This window comes from Ovis aries, chromosome 21 (assembly GCF_016772045.2).
Source record: "Ovis aries strain OAR_USU_Benz2616 breed Rambouillet chromosome 21, ARS-UI_Ramb_v3.0, whole genome shotgun sequence".
NCBI lineage: Eukaryota > Metazoa > Chordata > Mammalia > Artiodactyla > Bovidae > Ovis > Ovis aries.
The window spans coordinates 9,215,480-9,233,364 of record NC_056074.1 but is presented as its reverse complement, the minus strand read 5'-3'; the positions used below and the strand labels follow the sequence as shown (position 1 = coordinate 9,233,364).

Sequence of the window (17,885 nt, the reverse complement as noted above, 5' to 3'; positions counted from 1 at the left end):
ATGGACTCAATGGACATGAATCTGAGCAAACTCCAGGAGATAGTGAAGGACAGAGAAGCCTGGCATGCTGCAGACCAGGGGGTCGAAAAGAGTTGGACATGACTCAGCGATAACACCAGAGATGCCTATTTGGGTCCCACCAGACCAGCCACGTAGGAAATATGACCCAGAAGGTCTCCACTTCCCCTACTTTCTGGAGTTCTCTCTAAAGTAATATTTTAGAAGGACTATGATGGAGTGTGAAGGAGTATTCCTGGGTTGGGAAGATCCTCTGGAGAAGGAAAGGGCAACCCACTCCAGTATTCTTGCCTGGGAAATCCCATGGACAGAGGAGCCTGGAGGGCTACAGTCCATGGGGTCTCAATGAGTCGGACATGACTTAGTGCCTAAACTACCAGCATGATGGAGAAGCTACTGCGTGCCAGGAATTGTACCAGGTGCCTATTTAATCATCAGAACAGTACGAAACATTATCTCCACTTATAGATGAGGGATTGAGGTGCAGAAAAGTGAAGTTACTTACTCAAGGTCACACAGCTGGTAAGCAGCTTCGGAAAAATTCTGGACTATCTTACTTCAGATTTCATGGCCTTAAAGAAAATAAGCACCAACAAAGAGTGGTTCTGTATCCTACGTCTCTCAGCCTCACTGCACCCCACAGTGAGCAATTTCCAAAGTCAGGTGCATTCACTAGAAGGATCTTTCCATTTCAGGGCCCAAAGACTCTCTGCAGTGCCCTGCTGAGCGACTCAGCAGTCATCTGGACAGTTCTCTCTCCAAGTGGTCCCCCTGCTGGTGACCCTGTTGTGTACAATTCAAACTGAGGTCTCAATTTCTGTCTGTAGATTTGCTTTTTCTGGACATAGCATCTAAAAGAAATTACATCATGTGGTTTTTTGCAAGGTTTTCTTAGTGTGCTGTATAAAAGGTAAAATATTTAGTATTTCTTCAACACCCTATGAAATGGAGGGAATAATCCAAAGCCTCATTGTTTGTATTTAAAAATAGAACACACTGCCTTGGATTTGCTAATATTAATATATAGTCCTGAAAATGTCCCAACTATTTTCTCTTCTGCAAATAAATATTTTTTTGTAAATCTGCATTAAACTTAAACATTTATTTGGAAAGGACTGACATTGACATTCTTCAATGTTATATATTTTCTCTTTAGGTACACAGTATTTCCTTTCCAATGAAATATGCTAATTCAAAAGTTTTAAGAGCTTTAAAATATATGTATTATTTAGGTTTTAAATATATATTATCAGTGTTATAAACTCTGTTCTTTCTGTGATATTTTCATATGGCATATTTTCCCATAGTCTGTTCTAAATCATTGTTTCTGATAGGAAAGCTATGGAATTGTGAATTAAAATTTTGGAAAACAGTATAGAGGTTCAGAAAATTCAAAATAGAACTACCATATGATGCAGCAATTCCGTTTTTGAGTATTTTTCCAAAAGAACTGAAATTAGGATCTCAAACAGACATCCGCACTTGTAAGTTCACTGGAGTATTACTCACAATAACCAAAATGTGGAAACGACATCAGTGTCCATTGATAGATAAATGGATTTACAAAACATGGTATATTCATTCAATGGACTATTATGTACCTTTAATAGAAGGAGGAAATACTACCGCTTGCAACAACATGAATGAACCAGGAGGCCATTATGCTAAGTGAAATAAGCCAGTCACAGAAGGACAAATACTCTATGATTCCACTTATTGGAAATACCTAAAATACTCGGACTCACAGGAAGGGGAAACAGGGAGCTGCTGTTCAACAGGAATGAAGTTTCAGTTATGCAGCTGCATAAATATTAGAGATCTGCTGTTAGACAGAGTGCCTATTGTTAACAACACTGTTACTATACACCTGAGACTTTAAGAGGGCATATCGCATGTGTTCTTACCACAATAATAAGAAAACCAAGTGAAAAACAATTATACAAATACAGCTTCTAAAAATGGAAGCTATTATCCATATGGCCCCGTTCTCCATGTGGAGGCAGTGTCACTCCGCATGTTCAGATTCCTTTAATGTTTGTTAGAGGCAGAGTTTCATAGACGACTTTCTGGTGCGGGGGTGGGCATCCCACCTGAGGCTCAGAGAAGGCTCCAGAGATTGGGCAAGCTGATGACTTGAGCCCAGGAGATGAGCTCACTCTTTCTGCCAGTCACTGCCCTCTGGCAAAAGGCAGAGCCTGAGAAACTAGACCTTAGGTGAGAGGCGCTGAGGCAGAAAAAGACATGGTCAGTGGAGTTCATCCTGGAGACTGTCTGCATCTGACTTCCCCCACCCTCCTCCACACTGGAGCCAGCGTGAACACGTCTGATCGTACAGGTGTGTCCCTGCTGGCTCACCCAGCCTCCCCTCTCGCTCCATTTCTCTCTCTGAGACCCTAACCATTTCCCCAGCTCCATAAGGAGCTGACTCATCACGCTCATTTCCACCTCTAGGCCCTGGGACACGCCCTTGTCTCTGTCCCAGCCCCTCTCAAGTCCCCGCCTCCAAAACTCATTCTTGCTCACTGTCAAGCTGGGTTTAGCTTGACAGTCAAGCTCACTTCCTCTGGGAATTTTTTCCCTGAGTCTCAAGACTGGGCTGGGTTTTCCCTTAACACTTGGCTTTCACCCCTGTTCCAGGGGTTACCCAAGTCTGCTTCTATTGCCCCTTCCCCTCCAGACTGAAACCTCCTCCAGGCAAGAGTCAGAATCTGTCCAACATCTGACCTCATGAGATAACCCAAGTTAGAACTGCCCAGTCAACTTGCTCCTAAATTCCTGAGCCATAAAAAACTGTGAGATAGTAAGTGATTATTGTTGTCTGAATCATTAAATGTGGGATAATCTGTTATGTAGTAATGGACTGTCAATGCACTATCAAAACTCGATGGTTTCAAACAACCATATCCCAGACTCCGTAGGTTAGTATCTGATGATTCTCTTGTGGCTTCAGCTGAAATCAACTCAGCAGTACTCAGCTGATGGATGGGCTGGTTGGGAAGAGCCAAGTTGGTTTTACTCACGTACCTAGCACTTTTGGGGCTGGAAGGCAGAACTCAGCTGGTTGACCACGGAGCATACTCTTGGTCTATCTAGTACGGTCGTCTCAGAGTGGACTTTCTACAGGCAGCTGACTTCCCCCACAGTCCTTTTATCCCAAAAGAACCTAGAAGAAGCTGCCTGCATGTTTATGATCCAGCTTTGGAAGCAACATAGAGTTGTTTCTGCCATATTCTGTTGGTTGAAGCAGGCATAAGACCACCCAGATTCAAGGAGAGGAAACAGATCCCATTTCTTGATGACAGGAGTTATCAAATAACGTGTAACCATTTTAAAATTAACTTTAAACACGTAATCTATATATGATAGAATGCACCCACTTAAAGATAATTTGATGAGTTTTAACAAATACATACACCCTTGTAACCACCACCACGATCGAGCTCTAGAACATTTCCTTCCTCCTGTCCTGTTATAGTCAATCCCTTCATCCCCCCCAGCCCCACCCCCACCAGCATTCGGTAACCAGTGATCTGCTTTCAGAATTTTCCAGAATTTTCTGTGATATGGTATATAACTTTTCACGCTTGACTTTTTCACTTAGCTAAATGCTTTTATGACCATCATGCTGTTGGATGTATTGATGGTTAATTTCTTTTTTATTACTAAGTAGCTTCTATTGTATGAATGTAGACTTTTTACTTATGCAATTACTTGCTGATGTACATCTGAGTTGTTTTCAGATTTAGATTATCATAATAAGGCTGCTTGGACATTCATTTTAATTTTTTTTTTTGGATAAATATCTAAGGGTATGGTGGTGGTTTAGTTGCTAAGTTATGTCCAGCTCTTGCGACTTCACGGACTATAGCTCACCAGGCTCCTCTATCCATGGGATTTTCCATGCAGTACTGTAGTGGGTTGCCATTTCCTTCTCCAGCAGATCTTCTGGACCCAGAAGTCAAGCCTGGGTTTCCTGCATTTCAGGCAGATTCCTGCACTGCAGGTGGATTCTTTACCGACTGAGCTACAAGGGAAAACAAGGGTGTGGTAGCTGGGTCATACAGTAGATATGTTTAACTTTATAAGAGATTACCAACTTGTTTTCCAAAATGGTTGTGTCATCTTCCTCTTCCACCAGTAATACAAGAAAGTTCTAGCTGTTCCACATCCTTGTCAACACATAGTATTATCAGTCTTTTTAAGTTTAGCCATTCTAGTGGGTAAATAGTGATATCTCATTGGGGTTTATTTTGTATTTCCCTTATGACTAATGATGTTGAGCATGTTTTCATATACCAGTTGGCCAATGATATATTTTCTTTTGCAGAGTGTTTGTTCAAATCATTTGGCATTTATATCCGACTATTCTATTTTCTCATTACTGAGCTTTAGAAGTTATTTATAAATTATGGATACCAGCCTTTAGTCAAGTATATAAATTGAAAATATTTTTCCAGATTGTGGTTTGCCTTTTCATCTTCTTAAAACTAATTGAAGACTAAACACCTGGGAATTTTACTGCTAAACATAAAGTTGCTCATATTTGGAAACAGAACAATTTTGCAAAATCGAGTAAATAAGTTAAGTATGTGGTCCCTAAACTAAGGTTCCTAAAGCCTTTCTCAGTCTGGGCCGTCTTCAGGCACGCAGATCCATCTCCAAATGAAACCTCGAGCAGGAAGGAGCCTGATACCTAAAACTGAGCTTGTGTGATTGACACCGGGCTGCAGCAACCTTCCTGCCGAAAGAGGAAGCTCATCTGAACCTTTGAGAGACTTCCCAGGATAATGCACTGAGCACTGAAAACCCCTCCGCTCTCACTTCCCCTTCATCCCTGAGGACTGCGCTCAAAATTCTTCTCTTCCCTAGTCCCCTTCTCTCAAATTTATATTCCTCTTCTGCCATAAAATTTATTCTTTTTCAACTCATGGGGGCCCCAAGATAACTTCTGGACACAAATACAGGGGATTTTCTTACAATGCCAATGAAATGTTCCACGATTGCCTAGAACATTCTTGAATTTGACTTGACTTCAAGGAACCAGAAGACAAAATACTGTGCATGATGACTCTTTGTTTTGAAACTCATGTAACTGTTTCTTAAGAATTCCTGCCTGTTGACCTTAAAAACATACCAAGTAAGTGATTAAAATTCCATTTTCTTTTTAAAGAAACTAAAGAGCAGAAATACTTAATTTTGATTAAGTCCAAATTATTATTATTATTAAGTCCAAATTATTATTATTATTATTATGTCTCTCTCTTTAGATTCAAGCTCTTTGCCTACCTAAGGTCCCAAAGATTTTCTTCTGTGTTTTACTCTAAAAGTTCTATAGCTTCAGCTTTTATGTTCAGAACTATGATTCATTTTTAATTTCCTTGTGTATGGTCAAAGTAAGCCTCATTTTTTTTCTCCCCAGATACACAATTGCTACTGTAGCATTTGTTGAAAATAATATCCTTTTGTTAATTACCTTGGCATTTTTGTCTGAAGCAACTGGCTATACGTATGTCCAGATTTTTTGCTCATGTTCTATTTACTTGAATGGGGTTTCCCAGGTAGCACTAATGTTAAAGAACCCACTTGCTAAGGCAGGAGACACAAGAAACGAGGGTTTGATCCCTGGGTGGGGAAGATCCCCTGGAGGAAGGCATGGCAACCCACTCCAGTATTCTTGCCTGGAGAATATCCCATGGACAAAAAAGCCTGACCAGCTATGGTTTACAGGGTTGCAAAGAGTCGGACATGACTGAAGTGACTTAGCACAAACACACACATTTATTTGAATGTTTATCCTATGTGGTCATGTTTCAAAATGGCCTGAAAGCTGAACTGCTCTTGTGACACCACACACTGAAGCCTGCAGGCACCATGCACAGCACCTGGCTCAAGCTCCTGGGACATGACCCTCTGTCTCCGACTTAGCATCCTGGGCTCCTCTTCCCCAGAAAGAACAGAGATCACACAATCAATTTCCAAACTTACTCAGAGGAGATCAGTGGGAGAGAAGAGGTGTGATTTCTTTTTTGCCAGAGTTCTCTTCATTTAACTTAAACTTGGTTTGAAGAGATGACAAGACGTAGGCTGAAGAGCCATACCTCCAGCCTAAAGGGGATAAAAAAGAAATGCAACCTTTATCCCCTGGAGGAGGAAAGGGCAACCCCCACCAGTATTCGTGTCTGAAAAATCCCGTGGACAGAGGTGCCTGGCGGACTACAGTCCAAAGGGTAGCAAAGAATCAGACATGACTGAGGGACTAAGCAGGCATAAATAAAGTGGAAACAACCCCATTTTATAATCATACCAGTGGATGACAGGTCAAAACATTATCCCTTCAATGTGTTTGTCACCATGCCTGCTTAAAGGTGATGTAAACTTTTCATCTCAAGAGAGCATTTTACTTCATGACTGTTTTACAAAACACCAGTTTAACTGCTCCCAATTTTTTGGGAACCAAGTTTTTGGATGAGAAGTTACAGCAGGGCTTTTCCAGTGCTGAAAAGTAACTTTGTTGTCAGTTAAAGCTCTGATTTACCAGAAGTCTGAACTGTTTTACAAAATCAGTGGGTTAATCACTAGCTCATATTTCTAAAAATTATTGTGAAACTTAATACATTTGGTTGACTGCCTTATGGTTTATTTGCAGAGGTAATGAAAATAAGTTTAAAAGTATAAAATGTTTAGCCACAGAAATACCAAACAAATTCTTTGTGTTTCTATCAAAATCAGATAACACAGTTGGCTTTTTCTACCACAGACACTGTCCTACCTCTATTTCTGCATCATTCAACATGGAAAGGCTAACAGAAAATCAAGGCCAAATGAAGAAACTCAGCAAATGGTTTTTATCTGGCTTCACTGTTTGACCACCAACTGGCAAACACCATAAGAAAAACTGCACAGGAGATAAATGATAGGGTAAAAGTACATTTTTGACCATGGGCCCAGACTCTAGCAAAAGAAGCTGGCCTAGAATTTATAGAATGTGATTTGGGAATGAATTCAAAGTCCTGAAGAATCACAAAATTGTTTTTCCGTTTAACAACAACAAAAAAAATCCCCGTGCTTTAAAAACTGGGATGGTGGTAGCTTTTCTCCTCTTACATCTGTACTCCATTCAATTAGTTTACTCCCCAACCTGTTGCTGCTCTTCTAGAGAAGACCAAGGAACTAAAAACACTTTATCAGATGTGTAGAACACAGCAAATAATTGACACTGAACAAATATAAAACACTAATAGAATAAAGGGCAGTTTGAACAAGATAGAAGACATAAATGACTTCAAACTAGCTAGGTTTCAGGTGACTTTTTACTTAGAAAAATTACCTTAACCAAAGGTAATTAATATTTTTATTCACTGCTGCAGTTCTCATCCATAAGCTCTTAATATGTATTCATGTAACAGCATTAATCATGAAATATATGAAAATGTATTTTTAAAAAATCAAATTCAAGGATGCCAAATGGCAGACTTATAAGATAAAAAGGATGGCTAATTGACTCAAATGTAACTAAGTGCTCTCAGAATATAAGAAATTGTCTTGAGGCAGGAAATGGGAATGAACCCAGGTGAGAAAAGGGGGAAATTCAGAGGTTGTAGGTGTATATTTTTCCCCCTTGAAATTAGGAGTTCAGTTCAGTCACTCAGTCATCAGCATCAGGTTCTTTTCCAATGAGTCAGTTCTTCACATCAGGTGGCCAAAGTATTGGAGTTTCAGCTTCAGCATAGTCCTTCCAGTGAATATTCAGGACTGATCTCCTTTAGGATGGACTGGTTGGTTCTCCTTGCTGTCCAAGGGACTCTCAAGAGTCTTCTCCAAAACCAGAGCTGCCAAAAGTGGAAACAGAGGGAAAGACGAAATCTATACGGGGTTTCTTGAGGTTTTGGAGCGAAAAAAAAAAAAAAGGTAAAACGAGAAGGAACATTAGCAGGATCAAGGGCTTTTAGAGCTGCAAGTTACCTTAAAAGCATTTAGTCCAGGGGTCTGCAGTTCTCCTTGGAGTTAAACCCGGGAGAATGCTTACACAAGATGAAAGCAGGCAGGAGAGAGGCCTCAGTGGCGGAAGGGGCGGGGTGGGCGCGGAGAGGCGGGCAGAACTCACATCCCTTTCCCATCCTACAAGCTGTCGGAAAACCACTGTCCACTCCTGATGTCTAACTTTACAATGGAAGAAACAGTGAGTAGCTTACAGTCGCAACACAGAGCCTAGGTCTCAAGCCTCTACACCACTCGAGGCTTCCCGGTTTGCTGCGAGAGGGAGTTAAAAGTGGGCGAGTGAGTCTTGGAAGCAAAGTTATGACCAACCTAGGTTCGTTATGATCAACCTAATATGCTAGACAGCATATTCAAAAGCAGAGACATTACTTTGCCAACAAAGGTCTGTCTAGTCAAAGCTATGGTGTTTCCAGTAGTCATGTATGGATATAAGAGTTGGACTATAAAGAAAGATGAGCGCCAAAGAATTGATGCTTTTGAACTGTGGTCTTGGGAGAAGACTGGGGAGAGTCCCCTGAACTGCAAGGAGATCCAACCAGTCCATCCTAAAGGGCAGATCAGTCCTGGGTGTTCATTGGAAGGACTGTTGTTGAAGCTGAAACTCCAATACTTTGGCCACTTGATGCGAAGAGTCGACTCATTGGAAAAGACTCTGATGCTGGGAAAGATTGAAGGCGGGAGGAGAAGGGGACGACAGAGGATGAGATTGTTGGATGGCATCACTGACTCAATGGAATGGGTTTGAGTAAGTTCCAGGAGTTGGTGATGGACAGGGAAGCCTGGCGTGCTGCAGCCCATGGGGTTGCAAAGAGTCGGACACAAGTGAGCGACTGAATTGAACTGAACTGAGCTGAGGGAGTCTCGGTGCAGCTGCGCGAGTTGAGACGGTGGGAACCGGATGGGCAGACTGCGGGAGCGCGGACTCTCGACCTGACTGTTCCCCGCTGCGGCCACCAGGGGGCGCGCCCGGCCCGCCGCTCGCGGCTGGTGTTGGTGGAAGGGGGAGGCCCGCGCGCGCCGGTCGCCTTGGAAACGGAGGGCTCGGCGGCTGCCCTGGAGTGAAGGGGCCGGGTCCGCCCGCCCGCCGTGCGCGCTGCCTTCGAGTCCACTGCTGTGTATCCACACCCGGAAGCCGTCCAGGGGAGGTCAGGACACTACCTAGCCTCCTTGCGCGGCCCCGGCTCCTTCCAGTCTGACTCGTAAGACTTTTTATGAGCATCTCCGCCCGGCCATTGGCTCTGCGGCTGGCTCCGCCGCAAAACGGGCCTGGGGTTCTGACTTTCTGGGGGTCCAACATTGGGTGAAGTGCTGGGCGGTTAGGAGCCGCTAACCTAACCTTTTCACCCAGGAGACACAGAGGGAGGAAGAACTTTTTGGATCCGATCAGAATACTAACGCATCTGTCTTTCCGCCTCTCAGTAGAACCCCTGGATACGTTGCTCATTTGCCTTTCTGAGATCTCAGCTTTCCTCCGGAGAGCAGGATCTGACTTTCACTCAGGTTTGTAACCTTCGTGATGCCCTCAGCCTCTAGCACACAGCGGGTGCTCGGTAGACTAATCATGCCTTCTGTTCGTATGGGGCTTTATCGCTTGGCAGTTTTCCCAAAGCATTTGAGCCTCATTAATAATCCTGACAGGTAGGAAAGATGGAAGAGAAAGCGAGGGTCAGAGAGGTCTAGCGACCTGTCCGAGGTTATAAAACTCCTTCATGGAGAACCTAGGTCTAGACTCCAATCTCCTTAGTGCTCTTCTCGCTGAATCCGCAGTCTGGTGAAAGGCTTTAGATGACAGACCCCCCAAATCCTTGCGTCCTTAGTACCAGCATGGAGCCCTCCCGCTGCAGGAGCTTTGTAAGCTCTCGGTGTGGCGCTGATGGCCCTTCACCCTCTGCTTCTTGCCCTGGCTGCTGGCAGCATCCTTCTAAATAGGACGCTTGGCTTCTTTCATTAATCTGTTAGATTTGTATAGCAGCTTGTTTGTCTCCTCATTCCCCTTCTTACCCCGTAATTCTTCACTGGGTGGAGAGTTGAGAAAGCAGCTGGGAGGTGAGAGAACAGGTCACATCTGATGAAAAAAAAGAGAGAGAGAAAGCTTCCTGTGAAGGCAGAGAAGGAAAAGAAGAAGACTAGGTATTTATCAACATGTGTAATAATTGCTCATTGTTTTCTTTCCACCACCCCCAAGACCCAGCCCCAGTTGGTACACTTTATTCGCTGTTGAAGGAGAGAGGTCTTTTCATTCTCCTTTGCCATCAGAGTGTGGAAAGTCCTGCATGTATATATGTCCATTATTCTCACAATATTCTTTTCACGGTTATGTTTCTTTTCCAAATTGGCTGTCTCTTACATTTTAAAGTTGTTTGGGGCTATATGTACATAATCTATACAAAAGAGGTGGGCCTGAAATTTTGTGAGACTAAATGTAGGTGATATTATCACTACTAAGAGCCTTTAAATGAATTCATGGTTTTTTTTTTAATATGCTGGAGAGCATTTCTACAACATTTTAGATTGTATTAAAAATGTATCCTAGCCTAACTGAGAATTTGAATTTGAAAGTCATTTTACTTTCCAAATTCAGGGTATATACAATATTATGAGCAAATAAATAGGACCGTCGGGAAAGAAAGTGACTGTGCGTTATTTGCCAGTCAAGCATTTGAATCAGACCTGAACACCCAGTTTGTGCCCACAGGAGATGGTGACCTATATGCTAATATCTGTTTTGAATTAAATGAGTTGCTGAAGTAGTTACCATTCAGTATTTGAGGAGTTATACTTTGTTGAAGATGAGTGCCTTAATGGTTAGATGTCAGATTTAACAAAGGCTTTTGGAAGTACTGCATTATTACAGCTGTTGTTAGACTGACATAATTTTATAGCTTGTTAATGGCAAAGCCATGTCTAGACTTCAAGACTGCCAATACTCATGGAGAGATCTTTTTTTTTAACTAAATCATGCTCTCAACCCCTGATGGAATCTTATTCAGAACTTTTATCATTACTAATGCTATTAAGTAAATATCCACCATTTCAATCTATCTATGAAACATTAGCTAGCAAACATCAGGATCCACTTCAAATGTCTAGAAAGGCATTAGGGCAGAACTGCCGCTCCCAGCCTCCATAGAACTGTGAAAGGAGTCATTAGGAAGCTTCTGGATATTCATGACTCCACAAAGTCATGAGGAACTTTCTAGGTGTTGAGCCAGGACCCTGAGATGGTGCAGGAAAGGACAGACTCCTTGTTTGGGGGACAATGCAGAAGGTAAAGAATCCACCTGCAATGCAGGAGACCTGGGTTTGAGCCCTGGGTCAGGAAGATCCCCTGGAGAAGAGAATGGCTGCCAACTCCAGTATTCCTGCCTGGGAAATCCCATGGACAGAGGAGCCTGGTGGGCTACAGTCCATGGGGTCACAAAGAGCGGGACACAACTGAGGGACTAACACACTTTACAGAATCAGAGCATTATGGGATGAGAGGATATTTGAAGAAGATGGCTTTTTATATATTGCTTTTTACTAAATAGACTTCTTACTTTTCACTGAGAAGCACTTGGGGAATATTTTTGAAATATTTCATGATAGAAAATGACTATGGAATAGTCTCTGAAAAGGCTGGATACCCAAGTCCTTCAAACCCAGCCTCCTCACCGGCCCTCACTGCGTGTGTGTATGTGTGTGTGGGTGTGCACTCCGTAATGTCCAACTCTTTGTGACCCCATAGACTATAGCCCACAAGGCTCCTGTTTCTATGGAAATTTCCAGGCAAGAATACTGCAATGGGTTCCTATTTTCTCCTCCTGATCCACTGATCGAACTGGTGTTTCTTACATCTCCTGAACTGGCAGGTGGATTCTTTCCACTAGTGCCACCCATAATGTATCTTACTGATGCCCCAATAGAGTTGGGAGAGGAAAAGCAAGCACAAAAGATCATGCCCTGGGGAAGTGTCTCTCTAGCATTTATGACTTGTATGGTTTTCTAAAGCCTTTTAGAGTTGCTGTCTTTTTTTTTAAGTTCTATTGGAGTATGCTTCTTTCTTCCTATCAGTCTAAGTAGAGGTCTCACCTCTTTTATATTTTATAACTACAGGCCAGAAAAATTGCCACAGATGAACAGGCACTTAATAGATGTTTGAAGTTACTGACAAGTTTTCGTTTGTCAGAAATTATTTTAAGTGAAATCTTCTTGGAGGATAGTTATTTTGTAGCTGTTTTTTCTAGAATTCTCACCTTTCCCTGAGATAGGAATCCTCTAGGTGGTCAGGAACTGTAAATCCTTGTCAATGTTTATTAAAATCCCCACTGTTTGTAGGACATTATCTAATGCAAAAGTACATTTTGACAGAATGTCATTCAGTTCAGTTCAATTCAGTCGCTCAGTCGTGTCCACTCTTTGTGACCCCATGAATCGCAGCATGCCCAGCCTCCCTGTCCATCACCAACTCCTGGAGTTCACTCAGACTCACGTCCATCAAGTCCGTGATGCCATCCTGCCATCTCATCCTGGGTCGTCCCCTTCTCTTCCTGCCCCCAATCTCTCCCAGCATCAGAGTCTTTTCCAATGAGTCAACTCTTTGCATGAGGTGTCCAAAGTACTGGAACTTCAGCTTTAGCATCATTCCTTCCAAAGAAATCCCAGGGTTGATCTCCTTCAGAATGGACTGGTTGGATCTCCTTGCAGTCCAAAGGACCCACAAGAGTCTTCTCCAACACCACAGTTCAAATGCATCAATTCTTCAGCACTCAGCCTTCTTCACAGTCCAACATAGCTCACTGCAAAAAGGCAACTGTTAGTCAGGTAACCCAAATGGCTTACTAATTTTCTATAAAGAGTGTGAAACAATGAATCTTAATATAGTTTATGCACAAACCACTTATGCTTAATGGATCCACATTTTCACTCATATTTTATTAAAATCTTTTTCCTTGAGCTGCAGTTAGGTAACTAACTACGTTGGTCAGAGAGTCAGAAACGTAAGAACCAGGTAACTGAAGTAATTGAGCAAAATGAGGTCATTTTTCCTTCAGCACCAGATGGGTACCACAGGTGGGAACCATAACATTTGATCTCTTCCATATGACTCAAAAGAAAATTAGAGGTTAATGTTATCTGTTTCCGCTTTTAAATAGAATGTTTTATAGTAAAAGTTTTTGTTAAACACTAAGTTCTTGTAAAATGAAACCCTTGACAGCATGCTATGGTTTTGTGTAGCTGTTAAGTTAAAAATGCTAATTTTAAAATAGAAAGTAATATAAAAATTCCGTTTTTCTGAAGCAAAAGATAGCAATTTTGTCTTCCTAGTGACAAGTTTCTGTGAACTGTGCCAGTATGCGGCCTATGGAATCATTCTCAATACTTCCACATCTGAGACAATAACACAATATATTAACCTGTCTTAATGAATTGAATCTTTTTGATATGTCACCTTTGTGGTTTCAGCAAATATATTGTAGTATATTTGCATTCACAAATCCTAGAATCTATTAGGATACAGAGATGAACACACTTGCCTAGAAAAGTGTTAGGTACCAAGACTGAACCTCGCTAGAGGTCTGGTTATGCAAACAGCAAGTCTGCAGGGGAAAAGTGTGTTTTTGTTTCAGAGAGTGTTTCCATTGTGGATCTGAATGATTTATGTAGATTGCCTATTTGGTGATCCAAATCAGTGATGAAGGCTGATGGTCGAAAACCGCAGGGATTTGTTTTTACACCTCACCTCTTACTTGGCAGCAGGCAGCATTCGTCTGCTTTAGCTACCTAAAATTTACCAGATTATGCTTCTGGAGCCATAACTAAAGGGACAAAAATACGTACCAAGTTCTTTCTATATGGCAGACACTATGCCAGATGCTTTAGATATTAACCCATTTCCTGCTTCTCCTGCATTGCAGGCAGACGCTTTACCCTCTGAGCCACCAGGAAAGCACCATTTCATCCTTACTAGTGTTTAAAATAAGAATTTTGTTCTCACTTTACAGATGATGGAACTGAAGCTCAAAAAGATTAAGTAGCCTGCTCAAGGTCACCTAGATAGTAGGTGGTAGATGTAGGATTAAAATATGTCTACCTGACTCATCCATCTAATTGTTCATTTGACAAGGACCGCATCTACTGTGCTAGGAGGGGAAATACAGTAATGTACAAGAATTACATCATCCCCACTCTCATGGAGTCTCCAGCCATTTTAACAAATAACTACAAAGGTTATGTTTTTCCTACCACATCCACCTAGTAATACATTGAATACAGGTTAGGTACTTACCTTCTTGAGGTCTGTTGTTGTTTTTCAGCTGCCAAGTCGTGTCTGACTCTCTGCAGCCCCATGAATTGCAGCACGCCAGGCTTCCCTGTCCTTCATCATCTCCTTACATTTGCTTAAATTCATGTCCACTGAGTTGGTGATGCCATCCAGCCATCTCATCCTCTGTCGTCCCCTTCTCCTCTTGCCCTCAATCTTGCCCAGCAACAGGGTCTTTTTCAATGAGTCAGAACTTCGCATCAGGTGGCCAAAGTACTGGAGCTTCAGCTTCAGCATCAGTCCTTCCAATGAACACCCAGGATTGATCTCCTTTAGGATGGACTGGTTGGATCTCCTTGCAGTCCAAGGGACTCTCAAGAGTTCAGCACCACAGTTCAAAAGCATCAGTTCTTCACTCAGCCTTCTTTATAGTCCAACTCTCACATCCATACATGACTTCTGGATTTGACTAGATGGATCTTTGTCGGTAAAGTGATGTCTCTGCTCTTTAATACACTGCCTAGGTCTGTCATAGCTTTTCTTCCAAGGAGCAAGCATCTTTTAATTTCATGGCCACAATCACCATCCACAGTGATTTTGGAGCCCAAGAAAATAAAGCCTGTCACTGTTTCAATAGTTTCCCCATCTATTTGCCATGAAGTGCTGCGACCAGATGCCTTGATCTTAGTTTTTTCAATGCTGAGTTTTAAGCCAGCTTTTTCACTCTCCTCTTTCAGCTTCATCAAGAGGCTCTTGAGTTCCTCTTCACTTCCTGCCATTAAAGGGTATCATTTTCATATCTGAGGTTGCTGTTATTTCTCCCAGAATTTTGATTCCAGCTTGTGAGTCATCCAGCCCAATATTTCACATGATATACTCTGCATATAAGTTAATAAGCAGAGTAACAATATACATTAATAAAAAATCCAAAGATAAAAAATCTGTCAAGAAAAACTATGATCTTAAAAGATATGCATTAGTACCCATACCGAATTCTCAAAGTGTTCCTCCTTACCATCAAAACTAAAAACAGTGGGTCTGGTTTTCCCTTTTAAAAAACATTATTTTTGATGTTTCTTATTGTAAGATACAGAAGCAATTAATAGCTGATAAACAGTCACTGGTAATGATAATACATTATTTTTATCATCCTTATTTTGAAACTTCTTAACCATTTAAAAAACATTTTTATTAAAGTCCTTATATTTGCTCTTTATAGCAACCCTGGCCAAACCTAGTTCCTTTGGATCCCTGTTCTGACTCTTTTGGAGCCAAGTTTCCTGGTCCTCATAGAAGGTTGTGCTTTTGTTTCATCTTAATTTTTAATAGCTAAAAGACATTTATTGAGCTGCTGTTACAGGCAGGGCACTCTACCAAACACTGTGGAGACATGAAATGATTGAAAAAGTTAAGTACTTGCTCTTAAAGAAGCTCGATGGGGGCAACAGTTGTTGATGGATAGTGTAAGAGAGTGAGTCTCAGAAAGTTTGGGGTCCTGGTCTAGACCTGCTGTAAGCATGGAACTCAGACTCAAGAATCCAGCTGATTCCTGATGACCCAGCATTATGGATGATGTCAGCTCTGGGGACACAGGAGCAATCTGGATGGAAGAGCCAGTTTTAAGTTAAGTCCCAGAAGTGCTTGATCTAATAAACACAAGTAAAGGAACAAGGGATTTATTTATTTTTCCTGTGTCTCTTTTTTCAAACAGGTATTCTTCTTACTAGCTAAGCAACACAATGGAAACCACGGCGAAAACAAATAAAAGGGATATTCAAGATGGGCCGCCAAAAGAAGTCAAATTGCCTATCAGTGAAGCACTTCTGGACTATCAGTAAGTTTAGATTATGAAATCCTGAAGTTCTCATGCATAAGTGGCAAGCACTGCTAACACTCACATAATTCCAGCGGAAAAGGAAGCGTTCCAAAGCTGTCAAGGAAGCTGGATTAGAGGCATAATTTCACTCTCATGCTACGTGCATATTTTTTTAAGGTTTTGGCACCTTGGCAGGAACACAAGCCAAGCCATGAAACAGCATTCCTGAATGGGTTTTGGCTCCCTCGCCCCCTCCATTGAATTATTGGTCACTCTCCCTCAAATGCACAGCAACTTGCTGGCTTACCTCTTCAAATAGAGCACACCTCAGTTAGTGTCCATTTACAAAAGAGTAAATGTACACACACTTCTCTTCTTCATTTAACTTTTTATTTCCAGACATTCCAATTTGCATTGTCCTCAAATGCCTACAAATCAAACTCAAATGATTTATGGTTATTTTCAATAAGAATGGGCTTCCCTGGTGGCTCAGCTGGTAAAGAATCTGCCTGCAATGTGGGAGACCTGGGTTCGATCCCTGGGTTGGGAAGATCCCCTGGAGAACAGAAAGGCTACCCACTCCAGTGTCCTTGCCTGGAGAATTCCATAGACTGGATGGTCCATGGGGTCTCAAAGAGTTGGACATGACTGAGCGGCTTTCACTTTCACTTTAATAAGAATACCTTAATATTTCTATCCCAGGAGCTGGAGACGAGACTACAGGTGATACTTTTCATATGTTTCTGTTTTATCTAACTGATGGAGAGTAAGCCCTTTAATAGCTTTTGAACTTCAACTTTGGGTCCCGGGTTGGTGTTTTAATGTGTAACACTTAGGAAGTGAATGAATACATGTCAGTTTTATTTGTTTGTTTTTCAAATAAGAAGGCACTTCATGCCTATTGAGCAAGTATTTGAATGTTAACCAAATACATAACAGGCAAGTGCTGATCACTGGCGGGCAAGAGTGAACCGGCCCACACGGTCCATTCCTAACGAAGCGCGGGAGATGGACGTTAAACACAGAGTCCGGTCTTTCCTGAAAAGTTGCATACCTTAAAGAAGATGCTGCGGAAGAACAGTGTAGGGTGCTCCGCGATCGCGTAACTGAAGGACTGGACAGACTCAGTGCGTGCGTGCTCGGTCATTTCAGTCGCCGGGATCAGGAAGAGCTCGTCTGAGGGGGCGATGTGGGCGCTGATCTCGGAAAGAGGAGGAACAGGTGTTACAGAGCCGGAGTGATAAAGCGGGCGGGTGAGGAAGGGCGTGTCGAAGCCCAGGAACGGGCAGAAGGCAGAGGGAGCGAGAGAGGGCAAGCGCAGGGGCAGATTAGCAGACCCCCGTGGACACGTGGGTCTTGCTAGCGACCCTGTATGCAAGACAGGAAAGAGACACAGATGTGTATAACGGACATTCTAACATGTATACTATCATGTGAATTGAATCGCCAGTCTATGTCTGACGCAGGATGCAGCATGCTTGGGGCTGGTGCATGGGGATGACTCATGTTTGGGAATGCATGCTGACTGGGGAGCAATGCTGGAGACCAGGTCTCTGTTCAAGGGAATCGTTCTCAACGACCTTCAGGGAAAATCCAATGTCCTTCTTGTGAGACTCTGAGTCTGTACGTTCTTATTAGAAGACGGTGAGTGAGAGGGTCAGAACACTGACGGCACCCACGGGAAGGGACTTTTCACCAAGTGCCCTTTTACTTAACACTGGAGGTAACATTAAGCGACGGTCAGATGCTCCCTGCACGCGTTTTGCAGCGTAACTGAAGACGTGGCTCACAGTGGCTTCTGAGAGGTGG

General features: G+C 42.4%; 1 protein-coding gene and 1 long non-coding RNA gene across 6 annotated transcripts in view; one reads left to right on the top strand and one right to left on the bottom strand.

Annotated features, from left to right (window-relative positions):
- The window catches only part of LOC121817498 (uncharacterized), a 74,468-nt gene that overhangs the window by 25,135 nt on the left and 31,448 nt on the right, over window positions 1–17,885 (bottom strand). For 3 of the 5 annotated variants that reach the window (XR_009597808.1, XR_009597807.1, XR_009597810.1), the window contains exons 9-13: window positions 17,131–17,272; window positions 14,285–15,138; window positions 12,252–12,794; window positions 10,018–10,081; window positions 6,004–6,123 (exon numbers count right to left, since the gene is read on the bottom strand). This is a non-coding gene — a long non-coding RNA (uncharacterized LOC121817498). Of the gene's footprint in view, window positions 1–3,655; window positions 4,043–6,003; window positions 7,848–10,017; window positions 10,082–12,251; window positions 12,795–14,284; window positions 15,139–17,130; window positions 17,273–17,885 lie in introns of those variants that run through there. The other 2 variants (XR_009597806.1, XR_009597809.1) reach the window with 2 other exon arrangements.
- Window positions 9,103–17,885, top strand: part of CCDC83 (coiled-coil domain containing 83) — a 58,451-nt gene continuing 49,668 nt past the window's right edge. Inside the window, 3 exon segments of the mRNA XM_027959747.3 lie at window positions 9,103–9,215; window positions 9,436–9,516; window positions 15,972–16,094. Of these exon segments, the coding sequence (XP_027815548.2) occupies window positions 16,000–16,094 (95 nt within the window). The 5' untranslated portion in view covers window positions 9,103–9,215; window positions 9,436–9,516; window positions 15,972–15,999.